Source organism: Hippocampus comes, unplaced genomic scaffold (genome assembly GCF_001891065.2).
Source record: "Hippocampus comes isolate QL1 unplaced genomic scaffold, H_comes_QL1_v1.1 scaffold22, whole genome shotgun sequence".
Classification (NCBI taxonomy): domain Eukaryota; kingdom Metazoa; phylum Chordata; class Actinopteri; order Syngnathiformes; family Syngnathidae; genus Hippocampus; species Hippocampus comes.
The window spans coordinates 659130-677987 of record NW_017806175.1 but is presented as its reverse complement, the minus strand read 5'-3'; the positions used below and the strand labels follow the sequence as shown (position 1 = coordinate 677987).

Here is an 18858-nt window from a genome sequence, read left to right as displayed (position 1 = left end):
ATAGCATATCTACTGTCAGGTCATAATGTATATAATTTGATTGATTTACTCACTCTATCACTGTTTGAATTCCAAATTGGTCAGACATCTTTTTGAATTGTGTGCCATTTGGTAAAAGCCATACAAAGGACTTGAGCAGAACAGCCCAACTCCTGTGTAAGCAACGTAGTTGTAGCTTGCAGTCAGTCCACACTTGTGTGAGCACTGTACGTGAAGTGTGAGTTGGAGTTTCAGAAATTATTTTATAATCAAACAGGGTTTAAGACACAACCACAGACTTGACAATATTGTTGAGTAATAAATGGCTTGGCTAAATTCCAATCAACCAGGCACTATGCTAGGAGAACATTTTCCCACATTTATTTACTTAAACACAGGGGATTTATGAAGTGTCAAAAAAATGTGGCCGGGTTATTTTAAATCCCTGTGTTATTTTAATACAGTCGAATCTCGTTACAACGTACCTCAAGGGACAAAACGAATCTGTACATTATATACGGCAGTTCGTTTCCAATAAAATGGCCGCCAACTATGATGTATAGTACAGTATGAAGATCTATAGATGTAAAAACATGAACAAGCAATACAGTATAAACATTTAATTACAAATGCGTGTATACAGTATGAAGAAAAAAATATTTTTGGGGACATGAAAGAAAAAACTGTACTTCATCTCTGAAAACATTGAAATTGGGAATATGTAACGTGAACGTCACAGGGGTGAAAACGTAAACTGGGTATGTTGAAAAGAGATTCGACTGTATAGTGAAGCAACTCAGAATAAACATTTCATTGTGGAACTTTGAATTAGTGCATTTAAGTACGGAACTAAGTATTTAAGTCATGGCGGTGCCAGATACCAATCCAAAAACTTGAGAAGGGTAAACACTTTTTGAGAAAGTCAAGCAAAACTTTAGTTTTATTATTAAATTTACTGTTGGCTAAAATATACTATAAAAGAAAAATCCAAGCAATGACAAACTAATCCCTTTTCATACCAACGGATATAGAAGATTATGAGACATAATTAAGTACTTCACTTTAGATATTCTTCGTCAGTCAGAGCCACGAAAAGTTTGGCCGTCATGGTTGGAAGTGCATAATGCGAAGAAAAAAAAAATAATAATCAAATACAATCAAATAAAATCAGCCTTCGTGCCGTGTAAATGTTACCATGGTGACGTGTGTCTGAGCATTTTCACCATCAACCTTTGCAACTCTTCCAGCGACATATCACAGCTGGATACATCACAAATAAACATTTGATTTGATGACTGGTGATGTCCATTTAAAACTGACCGCTAACATTTGCAAAGATAAGGTGCTGGTTGGGTCAACAATGTGTTGCTCCAGGCAGTGCCATCAACAAATAATTTACATGACACTATGGTTGCGTGTGCTCTTTTCTGGCAGATGAGGTCTCTGAGTGCCACAGAGCCAATGTGTTTACTCAATGATTAGACATGGCACAATACAACAGTTCGGAATGTCAGGAAGGATTACTGCACTGTTTCATTTGCTTTAATTCCGTTTTTCCTGCCATCGGCCTGATAAAAAGAAGTAAAAGCAAGCCTGCCTTCCTAAAACCCATGTGAAACAGTAAAATGTATCTTTCATGATTTACATGAGCTCAAATGCAAAAAAAAAAAAAAAAAAAAATGGCAATCCTGATGTTGATGAATTGTCTTGCAAGTCTGATTTAGTCTTTGCAAATCGAAACAGTTAGGTTGATAAATAAAACATTATATTGATTGAAGACTGTAAAACTAATCTTGTTGACATTCAACGTCTATTTATCACTTCATCCGTTGCAAAAGCCACTATTATTGCATTAGTCTTCCTTTTTGCACGTAAGCTACGCCCAGCCAAACGGATATGATAAGAAGTAATAATGGTCAGTTACAATAAGGGAAATAAATCAACACTGTATGCCTGAAGGCAGATCTAAAAATACTATAGATAGCAAAAAAACAAAACAAAAAAAAAAAACAGTGATCAGTGTTAACACTAAGGAGCAACAAATGGCCAATAACAAGCATCAATCAAAAGTGATGGTTTTGCCCACAAGCCTAATTCATCTCAAATGTGTCTTTATAGAATTCCCCTGGTTTAAAAAGGAAGAGAGTGAAGTAAAAAACTGAAAAAAGCAAAGAGCGGAGAGGAAATGTACTCATTTGAGCAGTGAAGCTTCTCTGCCGCCGCCAAGGAGATGTCAGAGAGACAGAGCAACCGAGAGTGCCACTCAATACATCACATGTCAGGAGTACGCCCTCACATTCAGATGAATTGGATCTTTGTTTGGAAAGTCCTCAAGAGCAATGTAAGGTCACTGAGCTACAGGTGCATATCCATCCATCCATTCATTATCCGAGCCGCTTAATCCTCACCAGCTTTGCTATTTCATCCACGTGTACACATGAAATCATAAACGTGGTTCGGTATTGTTTTGAAACACAAAATGTGTATTGCATATACTGTATTTCTATCGCTCGGCGGCACGTGGTCGGTGGCTCTGTCTCAACCGCTTATAACCCGGGAATTTGAATTTTCACCTGTATGAAAGCTTCTGTACACTTTTGACCGGCTATAATTGACGATGTTGGCGCATCATGCAACCACTGGCGAGAGTCGGAGACTCATGAAATCTGGCAGAACCCCACAATGCTGTGTTCCGCCGCATCGCTCGGTGTTCAGCAAGAGATGCGAACAACCATCAAAGGATTAACTCTGTATGTATGTGTAGATTTTTGGATTCTCATTTGCGAAACGTATTCCAAAAGAAGGAGCAGCCTTGTCAACCATCGGTGTGAAGAGAAGAACAACGTGAAAAGAAGACACTGGAAGTAATATGAAGGAAGCAAATTGACATTCAACACAATCACCATTCGGTAAACAATGTTAAGATTGTGTTTTTGTGTGTGGACTTATTATTTTTTTAATTTTAACACTTCTGTGACAATTACGAATGGTAAAAAGTATCAGTTCCTTACGCTGCATTCTGAGCCAGGAATCACATGCATAAATTTTTCATACAGCACTCAAGTTAAAACTGAATACTTTATTCTTTTTACACGTTAATCTTAAAGAGGGAACCTGCAGTTAAGAAAAAAAAAATCTTTTTTTATCAAATTTGTCAAAGCTGTCAGAATAAACCCGACAGTAATACAACAGGAAAATGATCTGTGTGAATTATTCTCCCTAGTTGGCCCCATCTTGTACCTCTAATTTGATTTTTAAGAAAATACTGCATCCGAGGATAGAAGGCGCAATCAAGGTAGTGTCAATCATTTACAGTGTATGTGTAACAGGATCAGTAAAAACAACTTACTGTCCTCTATTGTAATTACACACAATCTGTGAAATGATAAATACCTGACGAGTTCTTTCACTAAATCCTCCTTTATCAAAGGGCGGAACAAAAATGTACGCACCACACGATGCGTTAAATGTTGCCCACTTCATTCATTGCTGCCTGGTCATCCTGGAAGAGGGATTTTCCCCCCCCATCTGCGGTCCTTTCTCAATGTGAAGTTTCGATCAGGGGATGTCGTTAATATTTGCCAACTTCAGATTTGCGCAGCCGTCTGAGACAATTTTTGTGATGAAGGTCGATACAAATAAACTTGACTTGTCTTTCTATGTTTCTGTGATTATAACAGAAAACAATTCAAATATTTCATCCCAAAAGAGAGTCAAACTAACAGTGTCATTTGAACAATGACAATACTAAACAGTCGTGTCACCAAAAGAGACTTGTTGATGCTGCAACAGAAGAACTTATTTTTATATGAATGTTTTAGATTCCGACGCAAGGATGATAGGGGTGCACTCTTCTTTATCTCTTGGTGCGGGTGTGGATTCTGAGATTTCCGTACATGAGTGACAAATGATTGTCACATATATTATAAATATTAATGCACACCATGCTGCGTGCGTGGCAGTAACAACCACCCACACTCCAAAAACCAAGCTTTGTAAAAAAACGAATAACTTTACACTGTTCACACAGTTTACCCCATTCCTTTGTCAACCGTCATCAAAATAAAGAAGAAGCTCAGTTAATTTTCACGAAAATCTGATGAAGCGATGTAGCATGGGCCATGAGAGAATCCATTATGTTTTGGGTGAGAATGTGTTCAGTACAATTTTCTCAGTGAGTGATTCAAAGAATGCAATTATACAGGTTTTGCAACTTAGACAAGTAAATCTATTTTCGGCGTCTCAATAGGCCCCGGATTCGTTATTGAAGCGCAGCGTGAAAAAAAAAAACTCGCGTGTGCATATCTGTTCCCCATTCGGCCGTATAAGTTAGATTCTATTGAGCGAATCGATTGTAAAAACAGATGAGTCTATGCGATGTGCCAATCAATGGGGCCCCCACTAAACATTTGTCATCCCTGGGGAATTTCTTTGACCAAACAAGTCACTGACAGCATGCCGCAGTTAGACTAATCAGCGAGTGTTTAATTACATCTGCACAGTCCAGAGGTGCAGGAAAACAATAACCCTGCTCTGTCAGTGTCATCCTTTGTTAAAACAGATGGCCCTTTAGTCAGCAACATTGAGAGGAGGCATTCACAAAAAGAATTCGGGAGTTAGACGAAAATGTACACAGTTTGAGCGCACGGGGAAACAAATGTGACAAGTCAAGATAAGAATGTCATTTGGCATTCGCTCTAAAAATAATGAAGGTTTTCATATCACTTTAAGGAATCTTTGCATCGTGACACAATCCCCATACGCGTAACAATAGACCAAGACGTTATAGTTGCTGATTAACTGAATTTATTCGCCGCTTTGCATTTTCTTAAGTGGCGTATATAAATATTGATCTGCGCCAGCAAATTTGCATTTGTATGTTGGGCGTCTAAAAATATGCACAAACTATTGTCAAGTTGAAGACCGCAGTTATGATTATCATATATTTGCTATGCTATCTAAAGAGGCATTTCATGCCTTCAAAATGACCTGTTGGTTGAGACACCCACAATATGTAAATGAGTCGTCCATCAGTGGCTTGATCAGCATATGGATGACAACAATGCGAATTTAGCCTCGTCTAAATGTAAATTGGGTTTCATACCTTTGGCAAACAGCTTAAATGACAAGTGTCTAAACATTGGAGGTAATTTTGTGAAACCAACTCTAAATGAGATCTGCACTTTATGAAATGAACATATGATGCACTTGGTGGTCGCAGAAGTAGTCCTAAGTTTGCGATAAGTTTGAGAGAAAAAGAGAATTATTGAACACGTTTTCAACACATGCAATAAAAGGCACGGTTTTAAATCAATGAAGAAAAAAAAAATGTAAAAACTGATGCACCGAGAATTCGGTACATCCGAGAATCAATTGTATTTTAACTCGACAGGACATGACGAAGACATGGATTTATTCTCAAGGCCGGTCAAGACCGAGAATGCACGGACCACTTCAAGAGACACACAGCATATAATAAAGTGATGAACATGATTTTCAGCAACTGCTTATTTTCGCAAGTGTTGCACAGGAGCTGGAGCTTATTCCAGCCGACTGTGGGCCGGTAGCAAGAAGAAAGTGGTCACTAGTCAATCGAGGAGCACATAAAGACCACTATTCACACTCTCGCTTACGGTCAATTTAGAGTCTTCACTGAACCCAACGGCATGTCTTTGGAATGTTGGTGTAAAGGGGAATCAGCTGCTAAGCACTACATCACTACTCTACATCATTTCTGATAACGTATTCATACCATTTTCTTCACATACTATATATGTAGATTTGTATATACTTGGTGAGAAAATGCTTTTTATAACTTTGAATCCCCCCTTAAACTCCACCTGCTCAAACTAGCTTTTCTTTAATTCGATAATGTTATCTTGGTGATGTTTATTTGTGGTATGTTGTCTCTGTTTATGTTTTTGTTACCAGTGTTTGGTGTTTATATGTATATGTTTCTATATATTTTTAAGGATTTTTTTTTTTTTGTATTTTGAGGGGTAGCCACCCACTCCCTCATTTTTCATTTTATTTTAAAATCAAGACTCACGTGAAAAGAAAAGGACAAAATCAGTTTAATAAAATATAAGTGACCCCTTTCATTTGATACGAGCTAGACAAAAATCAACTCCTCCCCCATTTCTAACTTCAGCGATGCATTTACCGGAGAGATATTAATATCAATTCAATAAATCATTCAGGAGATGCATCCGGAGCCTTAGACGTTATGTATGTTAGCTGATCTCAATGTGGGAGCTCGATGCCCATTAATCAATGTAAAAGCTCCTCTAACATGCCCTTTTTGGAAATGGGTAAAAGTTGCGAAGATAAAAGCAATGCTAATGCTGATGTAAATCATTTCTCCATACACATGTATTATATATGTATCGGGTTTGAGTTACCATAACTGTATCAGCTATAGTATGTCATTGGCAACTATCAGTGAACTGTTTACAGATAGTCAATATAATTTTTTTGCCTCCTGGCTAAGGGGAGCATGATAAATGCAAAAGTAGGATACGTGTATATGACAACTCTACAAACAGGAAATGTCAGAGCACATAAGTACAACAAATTTAATGAAAAGAGCTTGTGGGATGGGACCTGGAGGTTGAGCAAATAAGATTGTGCTAATATGTGCGAATATTTTTTTTTAATGAAATAAAGACCTCACTGTCAGCTCTTGTTTGAATAGGCAACCAATTCAGTGAGGCAAACATTTGACAACTGCAGTCAAATATATTAGATAAGCATGTAATGATTGTTCCACCTGCATTATGTGGAACAGGCTCGCAGTGTGCTGCAATGTTTTGATGTTGATGATGAATGTTTAAAGGAGAAGTGAACCCCAAATTTAGTAATTATTAATAACTGTCACACTTTAGAATGTAATACTCGCACATAGGCACCTTAGAATTTTGATTTCTTGTGAAAGTGTGAATGAATTAAATATGTCTCATTTATGTTTATGCATGTTTTATGTTTCTGGCCAAGGGACTACGAATGTAACTAAGCTGGATGCTAACTTTGGCACAATTACGCAGCTGTGGCACCAGTGTTCATCAATGTGCATTGTCCCTTTCAAATAAACAATGAAAATGAAAGAGGAAAAAAAAAAATCCTTAACATCACTCGTCTAAAAAACTGCATTCTGAATATAGAGTTAAGCAGCCACCCGTTTTTAGCCATCACAGGGAGCGGCTATTTTGCTAGTTTCTGTCAAATGAAAAGGACATCACAGTTGCTCAGAGCTCACATATTTTCTGAAGCTACAGTAGAAACAAGTTAAAAACTACAAAACTATTCATACACGCTTAACTTGATTGATAAAAAGAGGAGAGCGTATTAAGAGTTGTGGCTCAACATCCACGTTAGCAGTCCATCGACGAGATTTTGATGAAATTGGTATCAAATCATGGTTCGGTCAAGGGTGGGTCAAAGTGGCAGTTAAGTCACACATAAATATCAGCCATACTCACTATGAAGTGTCACATTCTTTCATAGCTGTGTCAGTTCATGAGCAACAACAAACAGCACCATATGTCATATGAGAAGCTAACCGAGTAATGTTCAAGTATATGGGATCCTAGTACTCACCACTCTCGAAGCAAGCGTCAAAAACCAGATGTCCTTTTCTTGGAGATCCTGAATACCCCGGTGGGCTCACTGTCAGTTTGTTGACATTGCCCACCAAGGCCTCCTCGCCTCCACCTTCGTTACCTACACATGCATTATAGAAGAAAACACATATGTTGTAAATGGGTGTAAAGATTTCAGAAATCAAAAGCAGAGTATTATAACAACTTAAAGCCTTAATTTTTAATTTAAAGTATACTGCATTGTGAAATCACAAGCAGGATTGCCTGATTAATATTGGATATCAAAATGGATTTCAATGTTCGATATAAACAGTAGAGCCGGGTTACAAGACTAACTTACAATATACTCTCAGTGTGGTACCCGATACGGCATCCAATACAACGCCAAGAAAAGCAACATCATGATTGGAAATCAGTGTTTCCCATGTTTTGCTTGAGCAGCAAGGTCCTTGATGCATGTAATGAGGTAAAATATCTTGGCCACTGTATTTCGGATGATTTGCCAGATGACAAGGACATTCACTGACAATGGAGGAAATTGTATGCACAGGCAAACACGCTAGAGGAAACTCCATATGTGTTCCTCAGATGTCTAAGCCGTATAGCAAACCACAGTATACCGCGGTACCTTCTTAAGTCTATGAATAGACTAAATGTAGCATACAACAAAGCTCTGCACCTGCTCCTGCGGGTACCTCGATGGCACAGCGCCAGCAAACTCTTTGGTAGTCTGGGGTTACCTACTGTTAAGAAACTTGATGTACAGATTCATGTGCATTAAATACAACTCGAGTTTGGGGCGACAGTAACACCGAAGCAGCATTGAATAATTTCAAAAAAAACCTTTTAAAAATATATTGAATTCTTGAATGAGGGACAAAATATTGTTTCACAATTACCGGCACCAGTTTTGAACCAGGGTTAGAAGACTGAAAATACATATTTCAAGTAAAAGATGGAGACTGAGGTTTGGATGAATCAGCAGAGCTGATCTCACTCCTCCAGACAGATAGCCAGTCCATACATCCGTATTCTAAACACTTCATTGAAGATCAGCTTCAAGGCTGAGCAACACGTTACCTACTGTAAATATGTATCACCTTTTTTACAGATTTTACATCACTCCCCATAGGTAACATATATTTATAAAATATCTTACCTAGGATATTGTTCAATAGTTGCCATGGCATTAGATCAAACATAAATTTATATAATAAATGCAGGATTATTGGGTTACCTGAAAGGCAGGTGACTCCCACCATTCCAACGCTATCGAGCCCTGAGGCGATTGTTAGTCTGTTTTAGCGAAAGTAAGCCAAGCTGTCAACGATTGCAGATCATTAAGTGAAGCCGTCTCAGTTTTAGTCCCACTACTATTCGTAACTGTTTGATGGAACGAGACTTTTGAATTGTGTAGGTATGGTGGCTGCTTTATTTTTGTTTGGTGTCTTTCCAAATGCATTCAAAGTTTCTCTATCTACTGTCATCTGTTTAGCCCTCATCTTAGCACTTAAGCAAGTCGAAACAAATTAGAACATTTATAACATTTCTGATATTAACTAATTAGTTTAACACACACAGACACATGCAATAAATGAAGAACAAACACAAATCAATCTACTAATCTTTCCATTTCAAGACCAGTTTATCCTCATGATCTTGAACTTCAACACAACGGACAAACAAATACGGATCCCAAAATCAAAAACTACCTCCATTGTCATGTTTCCGACTAAACCACTATTCTATAAGTTTAATGTATTGTATGTGTTTTTATATTGTCTTGTATGGACCCACTGGTACTTAATTGAAGTTTAACTGAATACTGTCTTGATCAAAAGGTTTAGAACACACCACTTTGTATGGTTTATTCAAACTTAAGTTCGTGCAGTTCAATTTCTAATTGTATCTCAACTATGAAATAAAAGCATAAAACAATTTACTCATATTAAAAAATATATAATGGAAACATTCTATGAACAAAATGTCAAAATATTTGTCTAATTTAGCAGCTGAACACACTCGTGGCATTCGTTTTACAAAGGAAATCAAATATTCAGAAAGTTCTTTGCAACTCGGTTGCATACGTTTCAATAAATGCGTGACACACTTTTGCTCAACGCCTACCAAATCGGCGTCTTTGTGTACAATGGGCCTTACCTAATCATCATTTTGAACAGCATTGTGTCAAATAGTGGTTATATTAAACCTACATTAACATTTCAGAACACAATGTAAGTGAGAATATCCACAAATAAGAGAACTGATACGTCAGCACCTATTGTAAATAAAGGTTTGTTAATGGATCGGAGCTGTGAGAAGTTAACACGTGTTGTCTTCAAAACTCTCTCCCTTTCCAGCAGCGTGAGGTCACTAAAGCGGACGAGCAACACAGCACTTGACACACGGAGCTAATTAAGGTATCAGCTAAGCTAGCTGGGGCTGTCCATTGACCAGCACACCTGCTTTGGTGAATGGAATACCTATTACAAAGCAGAACGTATGCCAGCCCGTACCAGCTGTTTGTTTTTGAGGACTTAAACATGGCTAAAGAGGGTTGCAGCAATGCTAGCTTTCAGCATGAAGGTGACATCACTCTTGTTTACATCCGTGCGCCTGCTAGCTAAAAAAAAAAGATTTAGCACGCTAATGTGAAGGCAAGTCATGATGATCGATGAAACGCCCAGCGGATCGTGGTTGCCCGCCGGGCCTTCTCTTTGGGAAACAGCACCGACGAGCGAGCGAGGTAAGGAGGCTAATATTCACGCACCAGTCTCGGCGTCTTTCACGGGGTTCTCCTCCATCTTCCGTTCCATTCTTGCACAGACGCGCTCCCTTTGTTGCCAAGGCAACGGAGCAGGCGGCAAAGGGAGGGAGGTTCCCATTAAATAGCAGTCAGTTGTCACACATTGCAAAGCGAGACGTGTTTGGAAAAGTACTTCCCTTAAGGATAATAATGCTCTGCAGCTGGGTTGAGACGCCTAAGGAGGAAGGCAATAAAATAAAATAAAACAGAAAACCGAGGCAACGTTATCTTTTATTCAATCAAAAAATGAATGATAACTACATGCATTCCACAGTTAACTAAAATAGTAAACTTGAAACGTGTAATATTTTCAGAGTGATTAAAAACACAACCAAGATGGTAGAGTCAGTCCATAGCCGCCTCTAAGTCCTCATCTTGAGGGTTTGAAACCGGACATTCCAAAAATTAATTAATTAAACACTTTATATTGCCCGTCATTGAGTGTGAATGGTTGGCTGGCAACCATTCCAAACCACTCAAACAAAAAGATCCCATTCGTATTTTTACCGAAATGATGATGGGCTTGCCTCGGATTTTTTGGGGGGAAATTTACTTTAGTGTATTGTGAATTATGTGCCTAAAGGGGAAGTTACATAAAAAAATAGACAATGCTTCTACATTCATGCTAATGGTCACACCTCTATCATATTGCAGCCACACCTGCATTTTTAATCGGATTTTCAAAGAAAGTCAATCACTGCAGGTCACAGACGGTGATTCTGAGTCATCCTGCAGATTGATTAAAGCTGGTGGTTTTCTCAGCAATTGGCGCATAGATGTCATCAAGGCCAATCAGGTCCGGTCCTATTCCTTTCCCATTACAAAGGCTGCACCTGATTAAGTACATCAAATGAGCAGGCACACAACTCCCGCAGCAAAGTGGCACACACGCTGTTGCTAATTTTCAGCTTGTATAACTGGACCAAATGAATAGGACCACGGACAGGGCAATGATATATTTGTGTGTGTGTGTGTGTGTGTGTGTGTGTGTGTGTGTGTGTGTGTGTGTGTGTGTGTGTGTGTGCGTGCGTGTGTGCGCGTGCGTGCGTGTGTGTGTGTTATGTATTTGATGACCTGCATCAACAAGCCACTGAGCAGATAGGTCAGACTGATTACTTCTCAGATGACAGCATGAGAATACAGAGCTGCCGTGAAAAATTCTATTTAAAAAAAAACATGAGAATTGAATGACCGTCCTCTATGCTATGTCATTGTTTTTAACACCGTGCCAATTAAAGGGCTCTACGGTGGCACAGTCACTCATTTCACAAGAGGGGTATTGAAATTGAATTAAGGAGCATGAGCAGAATACATTAGATATGCTGCATGTTTCTCTTGTTTCTCTGCTCTTATCGAATAGCGGGACGACATTAGGGTGCTTGAGTTTACCATAATATCCTGGCTTGTCTGCAGCAGATAAGGTGACTCTTGAGATCCCGACTGTAGCCTGATATCGTGCCTGAAACTCATATTGGAAAACTTCATGTACTGTATTGGAGTATGCATAACACTGCAGTCTACACCAGGTAGCTTCAATGATTCTTAGTGTTACTTATTTTATTAGAAGACACACAGTGCCGTACAGAAGTTTTCAGTTTTCAGAGTTCTTTTAACACACGGACCATATTTCAATTAAGTGACAGTCAGTGATGCTCAGACCTCCACCGAGACCACACTGTCATAAAAAATAATTCTTTGAGTGTTGCATTTGTGTTTGTCCATCTGTCTATTAGGTAGTGAGCTACTTACTGGTTCAGTAAGTAGCCCGCATATATAAATTTGCTATGATTGAAGTTAGCTGTAACCACTCCCACAGTGGCGCAGACCTTCCTCTCACATATCCGCCCACCGGTTTGCGCCCATCTACAAAATGACCAACGTCAAAACTAGCTCACCTCTGCTCAGAGATATGCTACACACTATGCCAGATTTACGTCGGTCATGAAAAGAGAGCCCAAGGTTTTTCTTCAATCTCATGACCAGAATATGCTTTTTGGGCACATTTTTTAAACATGTGGAATATGATTTTTCCATATGTATTACAATGCTGCTAAATACACAGCCAGGAACTGGATGGAAATAGCTCTTCAAAATGTGTTCAAATTAGAGAATGTATTTTTTGCTACCAACATTTGTACGGAAATTCCTCCTACGAATGCCAGCACGTCCTCGTTCCACAAAAATAAACAAATTAAAAGAGAAACCCATGCTGATAAAAACATAAACTCCCTTTCTGAAGTAAGAATAGAAACACTTTCAAGAATAACCCTTCAGCTCTCTGCCCAAGGTACGCTTTGAATGCAGCATTTTCCTGTCAAGATGTCTGCGAAGTGCAGAAATGATTTAATGAAAACATCCATCATTAAACTCAACAATCGCTTGAAGTGAAGCACAATATGCTCCACGGTCTCTCACATTTTAATTATCTCTCATGAGAATGTATTTTTACATGCTTATCGAATGTGTGACTGCTCATATTTGTGCTTCACATGTTTGCGGACATTCCTGTCTCACTGAAAGAGTTGAAGCTGCAGTAACATGAAATGTGGCTATTTTAAGCCTCTTCTGGAAGCGGAGGACACGGCACACCATCACAAACCTGATCAGAGTATATTAGAAAGCCCTCCGGGATACTATCGCTTCTTGCATCACATTTCAAAACTTTGCTTTCTTTCTTTCTGAAATATGTCCAAACCATAATAATCACTATTTCCCCATGACTAAGCAAACTTTAGTTTTCATGTTTCCAGTATGTTTCCTGCCTTTGCACTGTACTAGATTTTTGCATGAATGCTCTCCGTTTCAGTGTCATTTGTTTTAAGATTATGAAGTAAACTTTGACAAAAATTATAAACAAAACAAACAGCGCACAGCAGAGCGCCGACCTTCAGTATGTGGTACACCTCTTGGTGGCAGCGATTGCACATTATCAAGTGACTGACAGCCACCAAACAAATGAGGAAGGAATGCCATCCACAATAAATTCCTCTAACATGTTCTTAAGATGGTCCAAGTTTATCTGATTGGAGGTTCCACAGTATGTGATTCTCAATAGACTCCTTCTCTTCGGTTTGGCTCTTACTCAGCTCATGTGCTTCCACCGCTGGCTATAGTGATTAGGACCTTTCTCTACATCATCCTGAGAAGTTGACCAACCTACTTTGTATGGCATCAGGCGCAAAACTACCCTTGTCTGCCTGTAGGACCCCCACAGCAATCTTCAATCGTCAGGCCGCGTGGCTATCAAATGGTAGCCAACACTAGCTGTTACTCGGTTAACATGGCACCTTAGAAGTTGCGTTTGGGCATAATGCTAGGGTGTTATAGAAAGAACACCAAAGTATGTGAATATGCACAAATAGTTTATTTTTTCAGCCAATAGTGTTCGTGTTTTACAGAAAAAAATGCAAGTACATGAGTTCACAAATGGTGAAATGCAAATCAATGCTTCGCCATTTTAAATGTCAAAACTTCAAAACAATATACAGACACGAACATTTTAACATAAACGGTCACGCACGTGTAAAAGACGCTACTGTGAAGCGCAAAAACGAGGGGTGACCCAATCCGATATTGATTTCGGATATTGGTCCGATATCAGCAATAAAAACAGTATCGGACGCTATCAGTTTACATCCAAAATTTACACTATTAGCACTCATATAGAAGCAGTCATTCCAAACTTCCGTCTTGTTCTTCTATCCAGCAGCGTGGTATAAATGGATCCGATTTTTTTATGCCTACTGTTGCTGACTATTGTTTTATAGAAGCCTGTATTGTTCCTGCTGATATCGTATCAGATTGGTATCGGTATCGAGCAGTACCCAAGGCTGCAAATATCGATATCGTATCGGAAGTGAAAAAGTTGTGTCGTCACGACCTAACTTTAATCACAAGTGCTGTTTATATAGCAGCTGGCTGAGCTAAGTTTTGGCTGGATTCGATACTGTATTACTCTGCCGGCGTTTTTTTCAGGAAAATTAAAATTCAATTAAATCCCAAATAATATGAGTGGGGCAGTAGGCTCTATGTGTTTTTCTTGCATTTTTGTACCATCGAGTCCTGCAAAAACCCTGTTAACATGCACAAATGAAGTCTGTCATTTGTGTAGGAGGTAGTCATGCAAAAATCAATACGAGGCACAAGTGGCATCAAGTTGGGAGGCTACGAGGGCACAGGAAGGAGGGGGTTGGCAGTTCAGAAAAAAACAGCCATCAGTACACAGAGAATCACTATGGTGACAGCAATCAGAGAGCTTAGGGGAGCCGAGGCGGGGTCAGGGAGGAAGGCTTGAGAGGCAGCTGACTGAAGAATCAAGCCTCACTCTGGATGATTCATCCGACAGCTCAACCCCCCAACGCCCCCCTCCCCTCCCTCGCCCCCTCCTTCCCAGGGCACTGCTGGGCCACTCGTTCCCCGGAGACGACCAGCTTTGCGGAACAGGGATGTGGCCGGCAGCCCTTTTTTCTTAGACAAGAGAAATATGAGGTGAAAGCCGAGACACGAGTGAAACGATATGTTTGATGATACATTCATGTCTGTGTATCTGAATTTACTGTATGTTTTGTTAGCCTCACACAAGTATCTGCTTTGTATACCCCGCTGATACCCCATCACACTTCATCTGTCCCTCTAAGCATTGTTTTGAACACATGGGGTGCGAGTCACAGAGTAAATCATGATAACATCACAATATTTTGCCAGCTTTCACAACAGTATAATGATGCAGCGTTTATGTCATATGTTGGAGGGAAAAAAAATCCAAATTAAAGGTTTTTAGTGGAGGGGTTTTGGTTAAAGTTATTATTTTAAATATAAATAAAAGGCCAATATCTATCTTTAATGCTGGTGTGTCTGCACTGTAAAATTGTATTTTATCCCAAATGGACGCTGTCAATCTCATAATTGTCCAGTGTCAATAAAACACTATTAACTGGCCTTTCCTGTTCGATCCCTTGATGGCGAAAGCAGAATTCAAAGCACGGGGAGAGAATCATTGTCTGTAATTACAAAGCAAGTTGTATCACACCACTGACATTAGCGTTACAAAAGTTGATAGCACCAATTACTCCAGCGGCATGACCCCCATTAAGCGAATCTATTGTAAAACACAGCCTTTTATTTCAGCAACCTTTTCCCTATTAGACGCAAATACAGTTACACCTTGACTCAAAGTTCAATTATTCTGAGTCACATTCTTGGCTCAAGACGATGTTTTGACATTTCTTGTTTATTGCGTAGTTGGACTCCCCGTTTACTGGCTGCTTTGTCATGGCCGTGCCACACCCTGCTGAGGAAGAGGACGGCCACCTGACCTTGATGCTCACATCAGCCCATCCCCTCGCTTGCGTTCGTCTGCTGGCCACTACAAGGTAGCCTTCCTTCCCTTTCACTTTGCTTTACCTTTCATATCATAAAAATGAGCCAAATGCTTCCCACTGCCAAACGTCTTGCATAATCCCTTTTCCACATTTGAATCCGGTTTCATTAATTAGATAGCATAGTGGAAAACATTAGTCCTCACACCACAAACCAATCCTTTTATCCTTGCCCTGTGTTTTCATGGTCCACGAGGGAGTGCCTCCATAAGTGCAAATGTTCCCTTGCCGTGTATAAGACACACTAGAAAAGAGAACAGAATCAAACATATAGGAGTGGCACGCAGAGGAAGGCGGTGGCGCTGTCCATGGTGCTAGAACAGTCTTTCCACCTTGTGGTTGCAATTGTGAACTGAAGCTGCAATATTTTGTACGCTGCGAGGGGCGGGGGAAGGGGGGGTGTTTTGGAGAGAGAGAGAGAGAGAGAGTGATGCAGGGAGAGAGAGAGGGCGGGAATGCAAGGGGGATGATACAACGAGAGAGGAGAGAGAGAGAGAGAGCGAGAGAGAGCAAGCAATAGGAAGGGGAGTTTAAACTAAGTGCTATGTTTTGGGACAGCTAATCTGCTAGCGAGCAGTTTGAGGATCGGAGCGTATTGTGTGAGCCAGTGTGCGGGGGACAGATAAGGCAGCACGCCAGCCCGCCAAGCCAACCTACCGACTTCTCGTGTTAATGTGCTGACTCCTGGGAGATTTAAAAAAGAAAAAGAAGAAAAAGAGAGAAAAATATTGACTCAAGACGTGTGCGGGGATCCTGGACAGAAACATTATTGCAGCGACAGCCAACAGAGCTCATTTGAAAAACAGGAGAGCGCGATAAAGAAAGGCAAAATAAAGGACTTAATAGTGATTCCTCCAGATTTTTTTCCTGCTTGTTTTTTTTTTTTTTTTATTGCTTGATTTTTTTTTAGTTAATTTTTTTTCTGCTTCTGGGACTGACTCCCATCCTTAGCAAAGAAAAAGGGAGGAAAGAACTAAGGAGGAAGCTGACACGAAGAGGACAGAGAAAAAAAAGTACCGAATTTCACCATGTTCGAAATAAGCCGAACACTCAACGCTGCTTTGCTGAGCAACGAGGTAAAGACATTTTTTCTTCTTCTTCTCCTTCTTCTTCTTCTCTTCCATGCCTCACCTGTCTGCTGCCAGCCATTCTGTCATGTGCGCGTCTGTTTGTGTGCATGTCTGTGCACTTCTGTCTGCTCGTAGCCACAGGAGCGAACGACAATAGCAGCGCATTATCATGTATGTTCATATGGAGAACACGCAGCTGCTCTGCTGTAAAAGTAAATGGAGAACCTATTGTGGCCATACTTTACATCACCCCATTGCAACAAGGTCGCCATCATACCGATCAAACCCAGCCTTGCTTGTCCAATCGGGGCTAAAACTGTGCCTTCTTATGCTTGCAAGTTTGAGAGCTTGTGTGTTCACGTGCTTTTGTGCGAGAGTAAAAATGTGCCCTAATCCCCTCCTTCTCTCGATCGCTTCCTTCTTCATACACACTCCCTCTGACCTTTGAATATTCATCATCGTCCTTCCTACCTGCTGTTATCTGTACCCCCCTCTTCTCCCGCCCCCTTTTCCCTTCTTCTCCTCCCTTCTCCTCCCACGTCAATGCGTGAGCGTGTGTGTGTGCGTGTGTGTGTGTGTGCGTGTGTGTGTGTGTGTGTGTGTGTGTGTGTGTGTGTGTGTGTGTTCTGTGAGCAGCATCTCAAGATGATGGCGAGGTACGGGCAGCTCTCGGGACTAGCAGCCAGTGGCGTGGGCTCCGTCCCCGAGTCGCACTCGCCGCTATTTCCCAGGGATCTCCCGTCATCGCCCGCCCAGACGGGCTACAGGTCATCCCTGGTAAGAGGATATAGACAGAGCACTGTATCTCCATATCCAAGTCTCCATCTTTTTAATGAACACAGGCGTGCGTTGTAATGCCATGAAAAAGAAGCAGGGTTGGAGGGGGTGGGGGAGTGGAGTTGTTTGTGTGTGGGTGAGGAAGGGAGTAAGAGGGCAGAAAGAGAACAAATCAATTGTGCAATCCAGCTCGTATTCTCACTGGATGGTATTAGTAAATATTTACATTGTTGTGTTTGTTCAATTACCCTACGCCTACTCTGTCTTTAGTCTCCGCCAGACAGACTGTTATCAAGGGAATTTGAGGTGTTTGTGTTGTGTAAAAACGTGCATGTGTTAGTGTGTCTGCATGGCTAAAATCTTGTGGAATTTTGTATTGCTCTGTAGTATTCACCGCAAAAAATCCAATTCGTTTGTGGAGGAGTGACTGAGACTTGGTATTAAAAATCAGATTGGAACACCAGCTCGTATTGGATGATCTCGTTACAAATGACTTGATCATCATCAAGGGAGCGCTGAAGACGCCTGGAATTATTTCCATTGATGTCAACATTCCGCTGACAGTCCCAGTTAGAAAAGATAACGTCAAGGGAAGGGAATGGAACAGGAAAGAAAGGGGCAGAAGAAAACCCAGAGCATTTAAGCAAAAATGTCGGAAGAAAATCCCTGACTCGCCGCATTAAGGCGACATGAAGCTGTGGGTGCTTCATTGGTTCGCCTCCCCTTCAAACTGGCTCAGATCCACACCCCAAAGCTTCCCGGAAGCTTTCATAACCCACTGTCATGCTGCTGAAGAAACCCAAGGGGTTTTCGGCAAACTCTATGCAAATGCACGCCGAGGATAAGTGGTGAAATACGTCTACGTGGAGTTGGGCTTCAAAAGTGTTTTCATTTATCGCCCCCCCCTCCCCCCACGTCTTATTCTGCATTCTTACAATAGTTCAAAGCCATCTGTCTCAGGGTTTTTTTTTTTGTTGTTGTTGTTGTTGTTGTCCAAAATGCCCATTAAGACTCGCTGTTATCTGCTGTTTGCATGAAGCTGCTGGCCCATGAATTATTTGTTGAATGTCGTGTAAGTAATAGCTTGAATTTAGTCTACAAGAATGATTGGCATGTTTACACATTTGAGGCTTCATATCGGCACGGCTGAGATGGGGAAAAACAAAATTTGAGGCGGGGGATTGCCAAGTTAAAAATCACTTTGAATTTAACGCCGCTGATTATAAAATGTGATTAGAGGGGGTGGGGGG

At 40.5% G+C, this 18858-nt stretch overlaps 2 protein-coding genes across 8 annotated transcripts in view; one reads left to right on the top strand and one right to left on the bottom strand.

Moving 5' to 3' along the window:
* agbl4 (AGBL carboxypeptidase 4) overlaps positions 1 to 10507 on the bottom strand; it is a 270285-nt gene extending 259778 nt beyond the window's left edge. The window contains exons 1-2 of the mRNA XM_019896549.1: positions 10348 to 10507; positions 7576 to 7698 (exon numbers count right to left, since the gene is read on the bottom strand). Coding sequence (XP_019752108.1) covers positions 7576 to 7698; positions 10348 to 10462 — 238 coding nt within the window. The 5' untranslated portion in view covers positions 10463 to 10507. The remainder of the gene's footprint in view (positions 1 to 7575; positions 7699 to 10347) is intronic.
* The window catches only part of elavl4 (ELAV like neuron-specific RNA binding protein 4), a 91390-nt gene continuing 82627 nt past the window's right edge, over positions 10096 to 18858 (top strand). For 3 of the 7 annotated variants that reach the window (XM_019896554.1, XM_019896553.1, XM_019896552.1), the window contains exons 1-2: positions 16231 to 16837; positions 17468 to 17608. In XM_019896554.1, coding sequence (XP_019752113.1) covers positions 16790 to 16837; positions 17468 to 17608 — 189 coding nt within the window. In that variant the 5' untranslated portion in view covers positions 16231 to 16789. Of the gene's footprint in view, positions 10324 to 15624; positions 15756 to 16230; positions 16838 to 17467; positions 17609 to 18858 lie in introns of those variants that run through there. The other 4 variants (XM_019896550.1, XM_019896551.1, XM_019896557.1 and 1 more) reach the window with 4 other exon arrangements.